The 13,631-nt window shown below is 42.9% G+C and overlaps 1 protein-coding gene across 1 annotated transcript in view; it reads left to right on the top strand.

Annotated features, from left to right (window-relative positions):
- The window catches only part of LOC131946979 (uncharacterized), a 48,662-nt gene that overhangs the window by 13,585 nt on the left and 21,446 nt on the right, over positions 1-13,631 (top strand). The window contains 4 exon segments of the mRNA XM_059308041.1: positions 27-115; positions 10,501-10,607; positions 10,900-10,937; positions 11,123-11,361. Coding sequence (XP_059164024.1) covers positions 27-115; positions 10,501-10,607; positions 10,900-10,937; positions 11,123-11,361 — 473 coding nt within the window.

Genomic DNA, 13,631 nt, shown 5'->3' with positions numbered 1-13,631 from the left:
ACAACGCCTACCTCTTCTCTCCCCAGAATTTGACGGCGAGACTGTCCTATGCCGTGTGTGCGGTGACCGTGCCAGCGGCTTCCACTATGGCGTCCACGCTTGTGAAGGCTGTAAGGTAAGAGCCAACCTGCTGGACATAGGGTGGAGGGGGGGCATAGGGTGGAAGGGTGGTGGGGACATAAGGTGGGGGGGGGGGGGGTGGGGACATAGGGTAGAGGGGGGTGGGGTAGGATTCTAGAGCCAACCTGCTGGACATAGGGGGGTGGTGAGGGGGGGACATAGGGTAGAGGGGGGTGGGTAGGGTTCTATAGCCCATCTGCTGGACATAGGGTGGAGAGGGGGGGGGGGGTGGGGACGTGGGGGGGGGGGTAGGATTCTAGCGCCAATCTGCTGGACATAGGGTGGAGGGGGTGGGGTGGAAGCGTTTGATTGATTGGCTTGACACTACATCAAGTCAACGAAGTTAGAAGTAGATAATAGAAGTGAGAAAAATGAGACAAAAGCCTGTAGGTAGACGTGATGGCCATTGTGGCCTGTAGGTAGACACATGATGGTCACCCCCAGTGCTACATTTACATGTCACCCTGTGTAGCTACCCCCAGTGCTACATCTACATGTCACCCTGTGTAGCTACCCCCAGTGCTACATGTCACCCTGTGTAGCTACCCCCAGTGCTACATTTACATGTCACCCTGTGTAGCTATCCCCAGTGCTACATTTACATGTCACCCTGTGTAGCTACCCCCAGTGCTACATTTACATGTCACCCTGTGTAGCTACCCCCAGTGCTACATTTACATGTCACCCTGTGTAGCTACCCCCAGTGCTACATTTACATGTCACCCTGTGTAGCTACCCCCAGTGCTACATTTACATGTCACCCTGTGTAGCTACCCCCAGTGCTACATTTACATGTCACCCTGTGTAGCTACCCCCAGTGCTACATTTACATGTCACCCTGTGTAGCTACCCCCAGTGCTACATTTACATGTCACCCTGTGTAGCTACCCCCAGTGCTACATTTACATGTCACCCTGTGTAGCTACCCCCAGTGCTACATTTACATGTCACCCTGTGTAGCTACCCCCAGTGCTACATTTACATGTCACCCTGTGTAGCTACCCCCAGTGCTACATTTACATGTCACCCTGTGTAGCTACCCCCAGTGCTACATTTACATGTCACCCTGTGTAGCTACCCCCAGTGCTACATTTACATGTCACCCTGTGTAGCTACCCCCAGTGCTACATCTACATGTCACCCTGTGTAGCTACCCCCAGTGCTACATGTCACCCTGTGTAGCTACCCCCAGTGCTACATTTACATGTCACCCTGTGTAGCTACCCCCAGTGCTACATCTACATGTCACCCTGTGTAGCTACCCCCAGTGCTACATGTCACCCTGTGTAGCTACCCCCAGTGCTACATGTCACCATGTGTAGCTACCCCCAGTGCTACATTTACATGTCACCCTGTGTAGCTACCCCCAGTGCTACATTTACATGTCACCCTGTGTAGCTACCCCCAGTGCTACATTTACATGTCACCCTGTGTAGCTACCCCCAGTGCTACATTTACATGTCACCCTGTGTAGCTACCCCCAGTGCTACATTTACATGTCACCCTGTGTAGCTACCCCCAGTGCTACATGTCACCCTGTGTAGCTACCCCCAGTGCTACATTTACATGTCACCCTGTGTAGCTACCCCCAGTGCTACATTTACATGTCACCCTGTGTAGCTACCCCCAGTGCTACATTTACATGTCACCCTGTGTAGCTACCCCCAGTGCTACATTTACATGTCACCCTGTGTAGCTACCCCCAGTGCTACATCTACATGTCACCCTGTGTAGCTACCCCCAGTGCTACATGTCACCCTGTGTAGCTACCCCCAGTGCTACATGTCACCATGTGTAGCTACCCCCAGTGCTACATTTACATGTCACCCTGTGTAGCTACCCCCAGTGCTACATTTACATGTCACCCTGTGTAGCTACCCCCAGTGCTACATGTCACCCTGTGTAGCTACCCCCAGTGCTACATGTCACCCTGTGTAGCTACCCCCAGTGCTACATCTACATGTCACCCTGTGTAGCTACCCCCAGTGCTACATGTCACCCTGTGTAGCTACCCCCAGTGCTACATTTACATGTCACCCTGTGTAGCTACCCCCAGTGCTACATTTACATGTCACCCTGTGTAGCTACCCCCAGTGCTACATCTACATGTCACCCTGTGTAGCTACCCCCAGTGCTACATCTACATGTCACCCTGTGTAGCTACCCCCAGTGCTACATTTACATGTCACCCTGTGTAGCTACCCCCAGTGCTACAGGTCACCCTGTGTAGCTACCCCCAGTGCTACATTTACATGTCACCCTGTGTAGCTACCCCCAGTGCTACATCTACATGTCACCCTGTGTAGCTACCCCCAGTGCTACATTTACATGTCACCCTGTGTAGCTACCCCCAGTGCTACAGGTCACCCTGTGTAGCTACCCCCAGTGCTACATTTACATGTCACCCTGTGTAGCTACCCCCAGTGCTACATTTACATGTCACCCTGTGTAGCTACCCCCAGTGCTACATGTCACCCTGTGTAGCTACCCCCAGTGCTACATGTCACCCTGTGTAGCTACCCCCAGTGCTACATCTACATGTCACCCTGTGTAGCTACCCCCAGTGCTACAGGTCACCCTGTGTAGCTACCCCCAGTGCTACATTTACATGTCACCCTGTGTAGCTACCCCCAGTGCTACATTTACATGTCACCCTGTGTAGCTACCCCCAGTGCTACATCTACATGTCACCCTGTGTAGCTACCCCCAGTGCTACATCTACATGTCACCCTGTGTAGCTACCCCCAGTGCTACATGTCACCCTGTGTAGCTACCCCCAGTGCTACATTTACATGTCACCCTGTGTAGCTACCCCCAGTGCTACATTTACATGTCACCCTGTGTAGCTACCCCCAGTGCTACATTTACATGTCACCCTGTGTAGCTACCCCCAGTGCTACATGTCACCCTGTGTAGCTACCCCCAGTGCTACATGTCACCCTGTGTAGCTACCCCCAGTGCTACATGTCACCCTGTGTAGCTACCCCCAGTGCTACATGTCACCCTGTGTAGCTACCCCCAGTGCTACATTTACAGGTCACCCTGTGTAGCTACCCCCAGTGCTACATTTACATGTCACCCTGTGTAGCTACCCCCAGTGCTACATTTACATGTCACCCTGTGTAGCTACCCCCAGTGCTACATTTACATGTCACCCTGTGTAGCTACCCCCAGTGCTACATGTCACCCTGTGTAGCTACCCCCAGTGCTACATTTACATGTCACCCTGTGTAGCTACCCCCAGTGCTACATTTACATGTCACCCTGTGTAGCTACCCCCAGTGCTACATTTACATGTCACCCTGTGTAGCTACCCCCAGTGCTACATGTCACCCTGTGTAGCTACCCCCAGTGCTACATTTACATGTCACCCTGTGTAGCTACCCCCAGTGCTACATTTACATGTCACCCTGTGTAGCTACCCCCAGTGCTACATTTACATGTCACCCTGTGTAGCTACCCCCAGTGCTACATGTCACCCTGTGTAGCTACCCCCAGTGCTACATTTACATGTCACCCTGTGTAGCTACCCCCAGTGCTACATCTACATGTCACCCTGTGTAGCTACCCCCAGTGCTACATTTACATGTCACCCTGTGTAGCTACCCCCAGTGCTACATGTCACCCTGTGTAGCTACCCCCAGTGCTACATTTACATGTCACCCTGTGTAGCTACCCCCAGTGCTACATGTCACCCTGTGTAGCTACCCCCAGTGCTACATTTACATGTCACCCTGTGTAGCTACCCCCAGTGCTACATTTACATGTCACCCTGTGTAGCTACCCCCAGTGCTACATGTCACCCTGTGTAGCTACCCCCAGTGCTACATGTCACCCTGTGTAGCTACCCCCAGTGCTACATTTACATGTCACCCTGTGTAGCTACCCCCAGTGCTACATTTACATGTCACCCTGTGTAGCTACCCCCAGTGCTACATGTCACCCTGTGTAGCTACCCCCAGTGCTACATGTCACCCTGTGTAGCTACCCCCAGTGCTACATTTACATGTCACCCTGTGTAGCTACCCCCAGTGCTACATGTCACCCTGTGTAGCTACCCCCAGTGCTACATGTCACCCTGTGTAGCTACCCCCAGTGCTACATGTCACCCTGTGTAGCTACCCCCAGTGCTACATCTACATGTCACCCTGTGTAGCTACCCCCAGTGCTACATTTACATGTCACCCTGTGTAGCTACCCCCAGTGCTACATTTACATGTCACCCTGTGTAGCTACCCCCAGTGCTACATGTCACCCTGTGTAGCTACCCCCAGTGCTACATTTACATGTCACCCTGTGTAGCTACCCCCAGTGCTACATTTACATGTCACCCTGTGTAGCTACCCCCAGTGCTACATTTACATGTCACCCTGTGTAGCTACCCCCAGTGCTACATGTCACCCTGTGTAGCTACCCCCAGTGCTACATTTACATGTCACCCTGTGTAGCTACCCCCAGTGCTACATTTACATGTCACCCTGTGTAGCTACCCCCAGTGCTACATTTACATGTCACCCTGTGTAGCTACCCCCAGTGCTACATTTACATGTCACCCTGTGTAGCTACCCCCAGTGCTACATTTACATGTCACCCTGTGTAGCTACCCCCAGTGCTACATTTACATGTCACCCTGTGTAGCTACCCCCAGTGCTACATTTACATGTCACCCTGTGTAGCTACCCCCAGTGCTACATTTACATGTCACCCTGTGTAGCTACCCCCAGTGCTACATTTACATGTCACCCTGTGTAGCTACCCCCAGTGCTACATGTCACCCTGTGTAGCTACCCCCAGTGCTACATGTTCTCATGTAGCCACATCTTAGAACTGCTCCCAGAGCTCGCTGGAGACTGTTCTATTTTTAGAGCTGAGCTCATCAAAAATTTCATTGATAATTTTCTCCTGCGGAAATATCGGCTTTTTATGGCTCCACTCCCCTGGTATGACACCCCTCCCCCCTTTATGGATTGCACTTAACTTGTATTGGATGGACCAGACTTTGTACTGCAGTGGCCCATGTTTTATTACATGGACCTGATTTGTAGGGGCCCATATTTTATTACATGGACCTGATTTGTAGGGGCCCATGTTTTATTACATGGACCTGATTTGTAGCGGCCCATGTTTTATTACATGGACCTGATTTGTAGGGGCCCAATTTTTACTTTGTGGGCCTGACTTTGTACTGTGGGGGCCTGACTTTGTACTGTGGGGGCCTGACTTTGTACTGTGGGGGCCTGACTTTGTACTGTGGGGGCCTGACTTTGTACTGTGGGGGCCTGACTTTGTACTGTGGGGGCCTGACTTTGTACTGTGGGGGCCTGACTTTGTACTGTGGGGGCCCATTACATTGACCAGATTTAGCCAAGACATGAGGAGCTAACACACTAAAGATTGTGTGATTTGGTCACACTAAAGATTGTGTGATTTGGTCACACATTAAAGATTGTGTGATTTGGTCACACTAAAGATTGTGTGATTTGGTCACACACTAAAGATTGTGTGATTTGCTCACACACTAAAGATTGTGTGATTTGGTCACACACTAAAGATTGTGTGATTTGGTCACACACTAAAGATTGTGTGATTTGCTCACACACTAAAGATTGTGTGATTTGCTCACACACTAAAGATTGTGTGATTTGCTCACACACTAAAGATTGTGTGATTTGGTCACACACTAAAGATTGTGTGATTTGGTCACACACTAAAGATTGTGTGATTTGCTCACACACTAAAGATTGTGTGATTTGCTCACACACTAAAGATTGTGTGATTTGCTCACATACTAAAGATTGTGTGATTTGGTCACACACTAAAGATTGTGTGATTTGGTCACACACTAAAGATTGTGTGATTTGCTCACACACTAAAGATTGTGTGATTTGCTCACACACTAAAGATTGTGTGATTTGGTCACACACTAAAGATTGTGTGATTTGGTCACACATTAAAGATTGTGTGATTTGGTCACATTAAAGATTGTGTGATTTGGTCACACTAAAGATTGTGTGATTTGGTCACACACTAAAGATTGTGTGATTTGGTCACACATTAAAGATTGTGTGATTTGGTCACATTAAAGATTGTGTGATTTGGTCACACACTAAAGATTGTGTGATTTGGTCACACACTAAAGATTGTGTGATTTGGTCACACACTAAAGATTGTGTGATTTGGTCACACACTAAAGATTGTGTGATTTGGTCACACACTAAAGATTGTGTGATTTGCTCACACACTAAAGATTGTGTGATTTGGTCACATTAAAGATTGTGTGATTTGGTCACACACTAAAGATTGTGTGATTTGGTCACACACTAAAGATTGTGTGATTTGGTCACACACTAAAGATTGTGTGATTTGGTCACACACTAAAGATTGTGTGATTTGGTCACATTAAAGATTGTGTGATTTGCTCACACACTAAAGATTGTGTGATTTGGTCACACACTTAAGATTGTGTGATTTGCTCACACATTAAAGATTGTGTGATTTGGTCACACACTAAAGATTGTGTGATTTGGTCACACACTAAAGATTGTGTGATTTGCTCACACACTAAAGATTGTGTGATTTGCTCACACACTAAAGATTGTGTGATTTGGTCACACACTAAAGATTGTGTGATTTGGTCACACACTAAAGATTGTGTGATTTGGTCACACATTAAAGATTGTGTGATTTGGTCACATTAAAGATTGTGTGATTTGGTCACACACTAAAGATTGTGTGATTTGGTCACACACTAAAGATTGTGTGATTTGGTCACACACTAAAGATTGTGTGATTTGGTCACACACTAAAGATTGTGTGATTTGGTCACATTAAAGATTGTGTGATTTGCTCACACACTAAAGATTGTGTGATTTGGTCACACATTAAAGATTGTGTGATTTGGTCACATTAAAGATTGTGTGATTTGGTCACACACTAAAGATTGTGTGATTTGGTCACACACTAAAGATTGTGTGATTTGGTCACACACTAAAGATTGTGTGATTTGGTCACACACTAAAGATTGTGTGATTTGGTCACATTAAAGATTGTGTGATTTGCTCACACACTAAAGATTGTGTGATTTGGTCACACACTTAAGATTGTGTGATTTGCTCACACATTAAAGATTGTGTGATTTGGTCACACACTAAAGATTGTGTGATTTGGTCACACACTTAAGATTGTGTGATTTGGTCACACACTTAAGATTGTGTGATTTGGTCACACACTTAAGATTGTGTGATTTGCTCACACATTAAAGATTGTGTGATTTGGTCACACACTAAAGATTGTGTGATTTGGTCACACACTAAAGATTGTGTGATTTGGTCACACACTAAAGATTGTGTGATTTGGTCACACACTTAAGATTGTGTGATTTGCTCACACATTAAAGATTGTGTGATTTGCTCACACCTTAAAGATTGTGTGATTTGGTCACACTAAAGATTGTGTGATTTGGTCACACATTAAAGGTTGTGTGATTTGCTCACACACTAAAGATTGTGTGATTTGGTCACACTAAAGATTGTGTGATTAGCTCACACCTTAAAGATTGTGTGATTTGGTCACACACTAAAGATTGTGTGATTTGCTCACACACTAAAGATTGTGTGATTTGGTCACACACTAAAGATTGTGTGATTTGGTCACACATTAAAGATTGTGTGATTTGCTCACACATTAAAGATTGTGTGATTTGGTCACACACTAAAGATTGTGTGATTTGGTCACACACTAAAGATTGTGTGATTTGGTCACACTAAAGATTGTGTGATTTGCTCACACATTAAAGATTGTGTGATTTGGTCACACACAAAAGATTATGTGATTTGGTCACACACTAAAGATTGTGTGATTTGCTCACACATTAAAGATTGTGTGATTTGGTCACACACTAAAGATTGTGTGATTTGCTCACACACTAAAGATTGTGTGATTTGGTCACACACTAAAGATTGTGTGATTTGGTCACACTAAAGATTGTGTGATTTGGTCACACACTAAAGATTGTGTGATTTGGTCACATTAAAGATTGTGTGATTTGGTCACACTAAAGATTGTGTGATTTGCTCACACACTAAAGATTGTGTGATTTGGTCACACACTAAAGATTGTGTGATTTGGTCACACCTTAAAGATTGTGTGATTTGCTCACACACTAAAGATTGTGTGATTTGGTCACACTAAAGATTGTGTGATTTGGTCACACTAAAGATTGTGTGATTTGCTCACACATTAAAGATTGTGTGATTTGGTCACACACAAAAGATTATGTGATTTGGTCACACACTAAAGATTGTGTGATTTGCTCACACATTAAAGATTGTGTGATTTGGTCACACACTAAAGATTGTGTGATTTGGTCACACACTAAAGATTGTGTGATTTGGTCACACATTAAAGATTGTGTGATTTGGTTACACACAAAAGATTATGTGATTTGCTCACACACTAAAGATTGTGTGATTTGGTCACACTAAAGATTGTGTGATTAGGTCACACCTTAAAGATTGTGTGATTTGGTCACACACTAAAGATTGTGTGATTTGGTCACACCTTAAAGATTGTGTGATTTGGTCACACACTAAAGATTGTGTGATTTGCTCACACATTAAAGATTGTGTGATTTGCACACACATTAAATATTGTGTGATTTGGTCACACTAAAGATTGTGTGATTTGGTCACACATTAATGATTGTGTGATTTGGTCACACATTAAAGATTGTGTGATTTGGTCACACATTAAAGATTGTGTGATTTGCTCACACACTAAAGATTGTGTGATTTGGTCACACATTAATGATTGTGTGATTTGGTCACACATTAATGATTGTGTGATTTGGTCACACATTAAAGATTGTGTGATTTGGTCACACACTAAAGATTGTGTGATTTGCTCACACACTAAAGATTGTGTGATTTGGTCACACATTAATGATTGTGTGATTTGGTCACACATTAATGATTGTGTGATTTGGTCACACATTAAAGATTGTGTGATTTGGTCACACACTAAAGATTGTGTGATTTGGTCACACACAAAAGATTGTGTGATTTGGTCACACACTAAAGATTGTGTGATTTGGTCACACACTAAAGATTGTGTGATTTGCTCACACACTAAAGATTGTGTGATTTGGTCACACACTAAAGATTGTGTGATTTGCTCACACATTAAAGATTGTGTGATTTGATCACACACTAAAGATTGTGTGATTTGGTCACACACTAAAGATTGTGTGATTTGATCACACTAAAGATTGTGTGATTTGATCACACACTAAAGATTGTGTGATTTGATCACACACTAAAGATTGTGTGATTTGCTCACACATTAAAGATTGTGTGATTTGCTCACACACTAAAGATTGTGTGATTTGGTCACATTAAAGATTGTGTGATTTGCTCACACACTAAAGATTGTGTGATTTGATCACACACTAAAGATTGTGTGATTTGCTCACACATTAAAGATTGTGTGATTTGGTCACACACTAAAGATTGTGTGATTTGGTCACACACTAAAGATTGTGTGATTTGGTCACATTAAAGATTGTGTGATTTGCTCACACACTAAAGATTGTGTGATTTGATCACACACTAAAGATTGTGTGATTTGCTCACACATTAAAGATTGTGTGATTTGCTCACACACTAAAGATTGTGTGATTTGGTCACATTAAAGATTGTGTGATTTGCTCACACACTAAAGATTGTGTGATTTGATCACACACTAAAGATTGTGTGATTTGCTCACACACTAAAGATTGTGTGATTTGATCACACACTAAAGATTGTGTGATTTGGTCACACACTAAAGATTGTGTGATTTGATCACACACTAAAGATTGTGTGATTTGATCACACACTAAAGATTGTGTGATTTGATCACACACTAAAGATTGTGTGATTTGCTCACACATTAAAGATTGTGTGATTTGCTCACACACTAAAGATTGTGTGATTTGGTCACACACTAAAGATTGTGTGATTTGGTCACACACTAAAGATTGTGTGATTTGGTCACACCTTAAAGATTGTGTGATTTGGTCACACACTAAAGATTGTGTGATTTGGTCACACACTAAAGATTGTGTGATTTGGTCACACACTAAAGATTGTGTGATTTGGTCACACACTAAAGATTGTGTGATTTGCTCACACACTAAAGATTGTGTGATTTGGTCACATACTAAAGATTGTGTGATTTGGTCACACACTAAAGATTGTGTGATTTGGTCACACACTAAAGATTGTGTGATTTGCTCACACATTAAAGATTGTGTGATTTGGTCTTTCTGTGTGAGCCAGAGTGTTTCACCTCTGTAGAATATTTTGTCCGCTTATATTTAAATGTCCTCCTGTTTTTCTACAGGGGTTTTTCCGTAGGTCTATCCAACAAAAGATACAGTACCGCCCCTGCCTGAAGAACCAGCAGTGCAATATCCAACGTGTCAACAGAAATAGGTGTCAGTACTGTCGGTGAGTTGGGTCTACTTGAATTTTGGTCATTACTGTCAATAGATGTCACTAGTGTTCAGTGTACTTGTATGAATAAATAGTAAGACAATTTAGTCTAATGTAAAGAATCTGTCAATGAAATGTCAGATAATATAAAAAACAGGGGTACCTAGAGATATCAGTGAAAAAACAGGGGTACCTAGAGATATCAGTGAAAAAACCTCATGTTTTACTTTTGTTACAATTTCTTGTTGTGCTGCTTGTCTTCATTGGTTTTGGAATAGTTCTACATGTAAAAACTGAATTTTTTCAGGCTCAAGAAATGTATATCAGTGGGGATGTCCAGAGATGGTAAGTCCTTTGTTTGATAGATAAAAATACCAATGTTTAAATATCTATCTTTAAGATGTTTACATGTAAAGTACTATTATTTTAAGGCTGATGGTAAATCAGCCATATAAGAAGCCCATGGAAAATTTTTAAATCTTCTCTAAAAGATACATTTTCCAAGTGGTATAACGAAACTTTTTCTACAGCTGTCAGATTTGGTCGTGTCCCCAAGAAAGAGAAGGCGCGCATCATTGAGCAGATGCAGAAGAAAAGTCTGGCATCACAGACCAGTGAACTGAATTCTCTGCTGGCCAATGATGTTGATGTCGTCCATGCAGTGGTCACCTCACACAGACAGACATGTGACATGACACATCTCCGCGCCCTCCAGATGAGGGAACAGGCCCTGGTCAACAAGGAGTTTGTCAACTGTCCAGCCAACATGGTCAGTCACTCACCAGACGCTGGGTCCATTTTTCTTTCACATCTTCATTGCAGTATGTCTACAAATTGGCTATTTTCTCTTTGGTTTAGGCCTGTCCATATGTCTACAAATTGGCTATTTTCTCTTTGGTTTAGGCCTGTCCATATGTCTACAAATTGGCTATTTTCTCTTTGGTTTAGGCCTGTCCATATGTCTACAAATTGGCTATTTTCTCTTTGGTTTAGGCCTGTCCATATGTCTACAAATTGGCTATTTTCTCTTTGGTTTAGGCCTGTCCATATGTCTACAAATTGGCTATTTTCTCTTTGGTTTAGGCCTGTCCATATGTCTACAAATTGGCTATTTTCTCTTTGGTTTAGGCCTGTCCATATGTCTACAAATTGGCTATTTTCTCTTTGGTTTAGGCCTGTCCATATGTCTACAAATTGGCTATTTTCTCTTTGGTTTAGGCCTGTCCATATGTCTACAAATTGGCTATTTTCTCTTTGGTTTAGGCCTGTCCATATGTCTACAAATTGGCTATTTTCTCTTTGGTTTAGGCCTGTCCATATGTCTACAAATTGGCTATTTTCTCTTTGGTTTAGGCCTGTCCATATGTCTACAAATTGGCTATTTTCTCTTTGGTTTAGGCCTGTCCATATGTCTACAAATTGGCTATTTTCTCTTTGGTTTAGGCCTGTCCATATGTCTACAAATTGGCTATTTTCTCTTTGGTTTAGGCCTGTCCATATGTCTACAAATTGGCTATTTTCTCTTTGGTTTAGGCCTGTCCATATGTCTACAAATTGGCTATTTTCTCTTTGGTTTAGGCCTGTCCATATGTCTACAAATTGGCTATTTTCTCTTTGGTTTAGGCCTGTCCATATGTCTACAAATTGGCTATTTTCTCTTTGGTTTAGGCCTGTCCATATGTCTACAAATTGGCTATTTTCTCTTTGGTTTAGGCCTGTCCATATGTCTACAAATTGGCTATTTTCTCTTTGGTTTAGGCCTGTCCATATGTCTACAAATTGGCTATTTTCTCTTTGGTTTAGGCCTGTCCATATGTCTACAAATTGGCTATTTTCTCTTTGGTTTAGGCCTGTCCATATGTCTACAAATTGGCTATTTTCTCTTTGGTTTAGGCCTGTCCATATGTCTACAAATTGGCTATTTTCTCTTTGGTTTAGGCCTGTCCATATGTCTACAAATTGGCTATTTTCTCTTTGGTTTAGGCCTGTCCATATGTCTACAAATTGGCTATTTTCTCTTTGGTTTAGGCCTGTCCATATGTCTACAAATTGGCTATTTTCTCTTTGGTTTAGGCCTGTCCATATGTCTACAAATTGGCTATTTTCTCTTTGGTTTAGGCCTGTCCATATGTCTACAAATTGGCTATTTTCTCTTTGGTTTAGGCCTGTCCATATGTCTACAAATTGGCTATTTTCTCTTTGGTTTAGGCCTGTCCATATGTCTACAAATTGGCTATTTTCTCTTTGGTTTAGGCCTGTCCATATGTCTACAAATTGGCTATTTTCTCTTTGGTTTAGGCCTGTCCATATGTCTACAAACTGGCTATTTTCTCTTTGGTTTAGGCCTGTCCATATGTCTACAAATTGGCTATTTTCTCTTTGGTTTAGGCCTGTCCATATGTCTACAAATTGGCTATTTTCTCTTTGGTTTAGGCCTGTCCATATGTCTACAAATTGGCTATTTTCTCTTTGGTTTAGGCCTGTCCATATGTCTACAAATTGGCTATTTTCTCTTTGGTTTAGGCCTGTCCATATGTCTACAAATTGGCTATTTTCTCTTTGGTTTAGGCCTGTCCATATGTCTACAAATTGGCTATTTTCTCTTTGGTTTAGGCCTGTCCATATGTCTACAAATTGGCTATTTTCTCTTTGGTTTAGGCCTGTCCATATGTCTACAAATTGGCTATTTTCTCTTTGGTTTAGGCCTGTCCATATGTCTACAAATTGGCTATTTTCTCTTTGGTTTAGGCCTGTCCATATGTCTACAAATTGGCTATTTTCTCTTTGGTTTAGGCCTGTCCATATGTCTACAAATTGGCTATTTTCTCTTTGGTTTAGGCCTGTCCATATGTCTACAAATTGGCTATTTTCTCTTTGGTTTAGGCCTGTCCATATGTCTACAAATTGGCTATTTTCTCTTTGGTTTAGGCCTGTCCATATGTCTACAAATTGGCTATTTTCTCTTTGGTTTAGGCCTGTCCATATGTCTACAAACTGGCTATTTTCTCTTTGGTTTAGGCCTGTCCATATGTCTACAAA

This window comes from Physella acuta, unplaced genomic scaffold (assembly GCF_028476545.2).
Source record: "Physella acuta isolate Inbredline_101_S28 unplaced genomic scaffold, ASM2847654v3 ptg000579l, whole genome shotgun sequence".
In the NCBI taxonomy this organism is placed as follows: Eukaryota; Metazoa; Mollusca; class Gastropoda; family Physidae; genus Physella; species Physella acuta.
The sequence above is the reverse complement of the archived record's forward strand: the minus strand, read 5'-3'. Positions and strand labels throughout refer to the sequence as shown.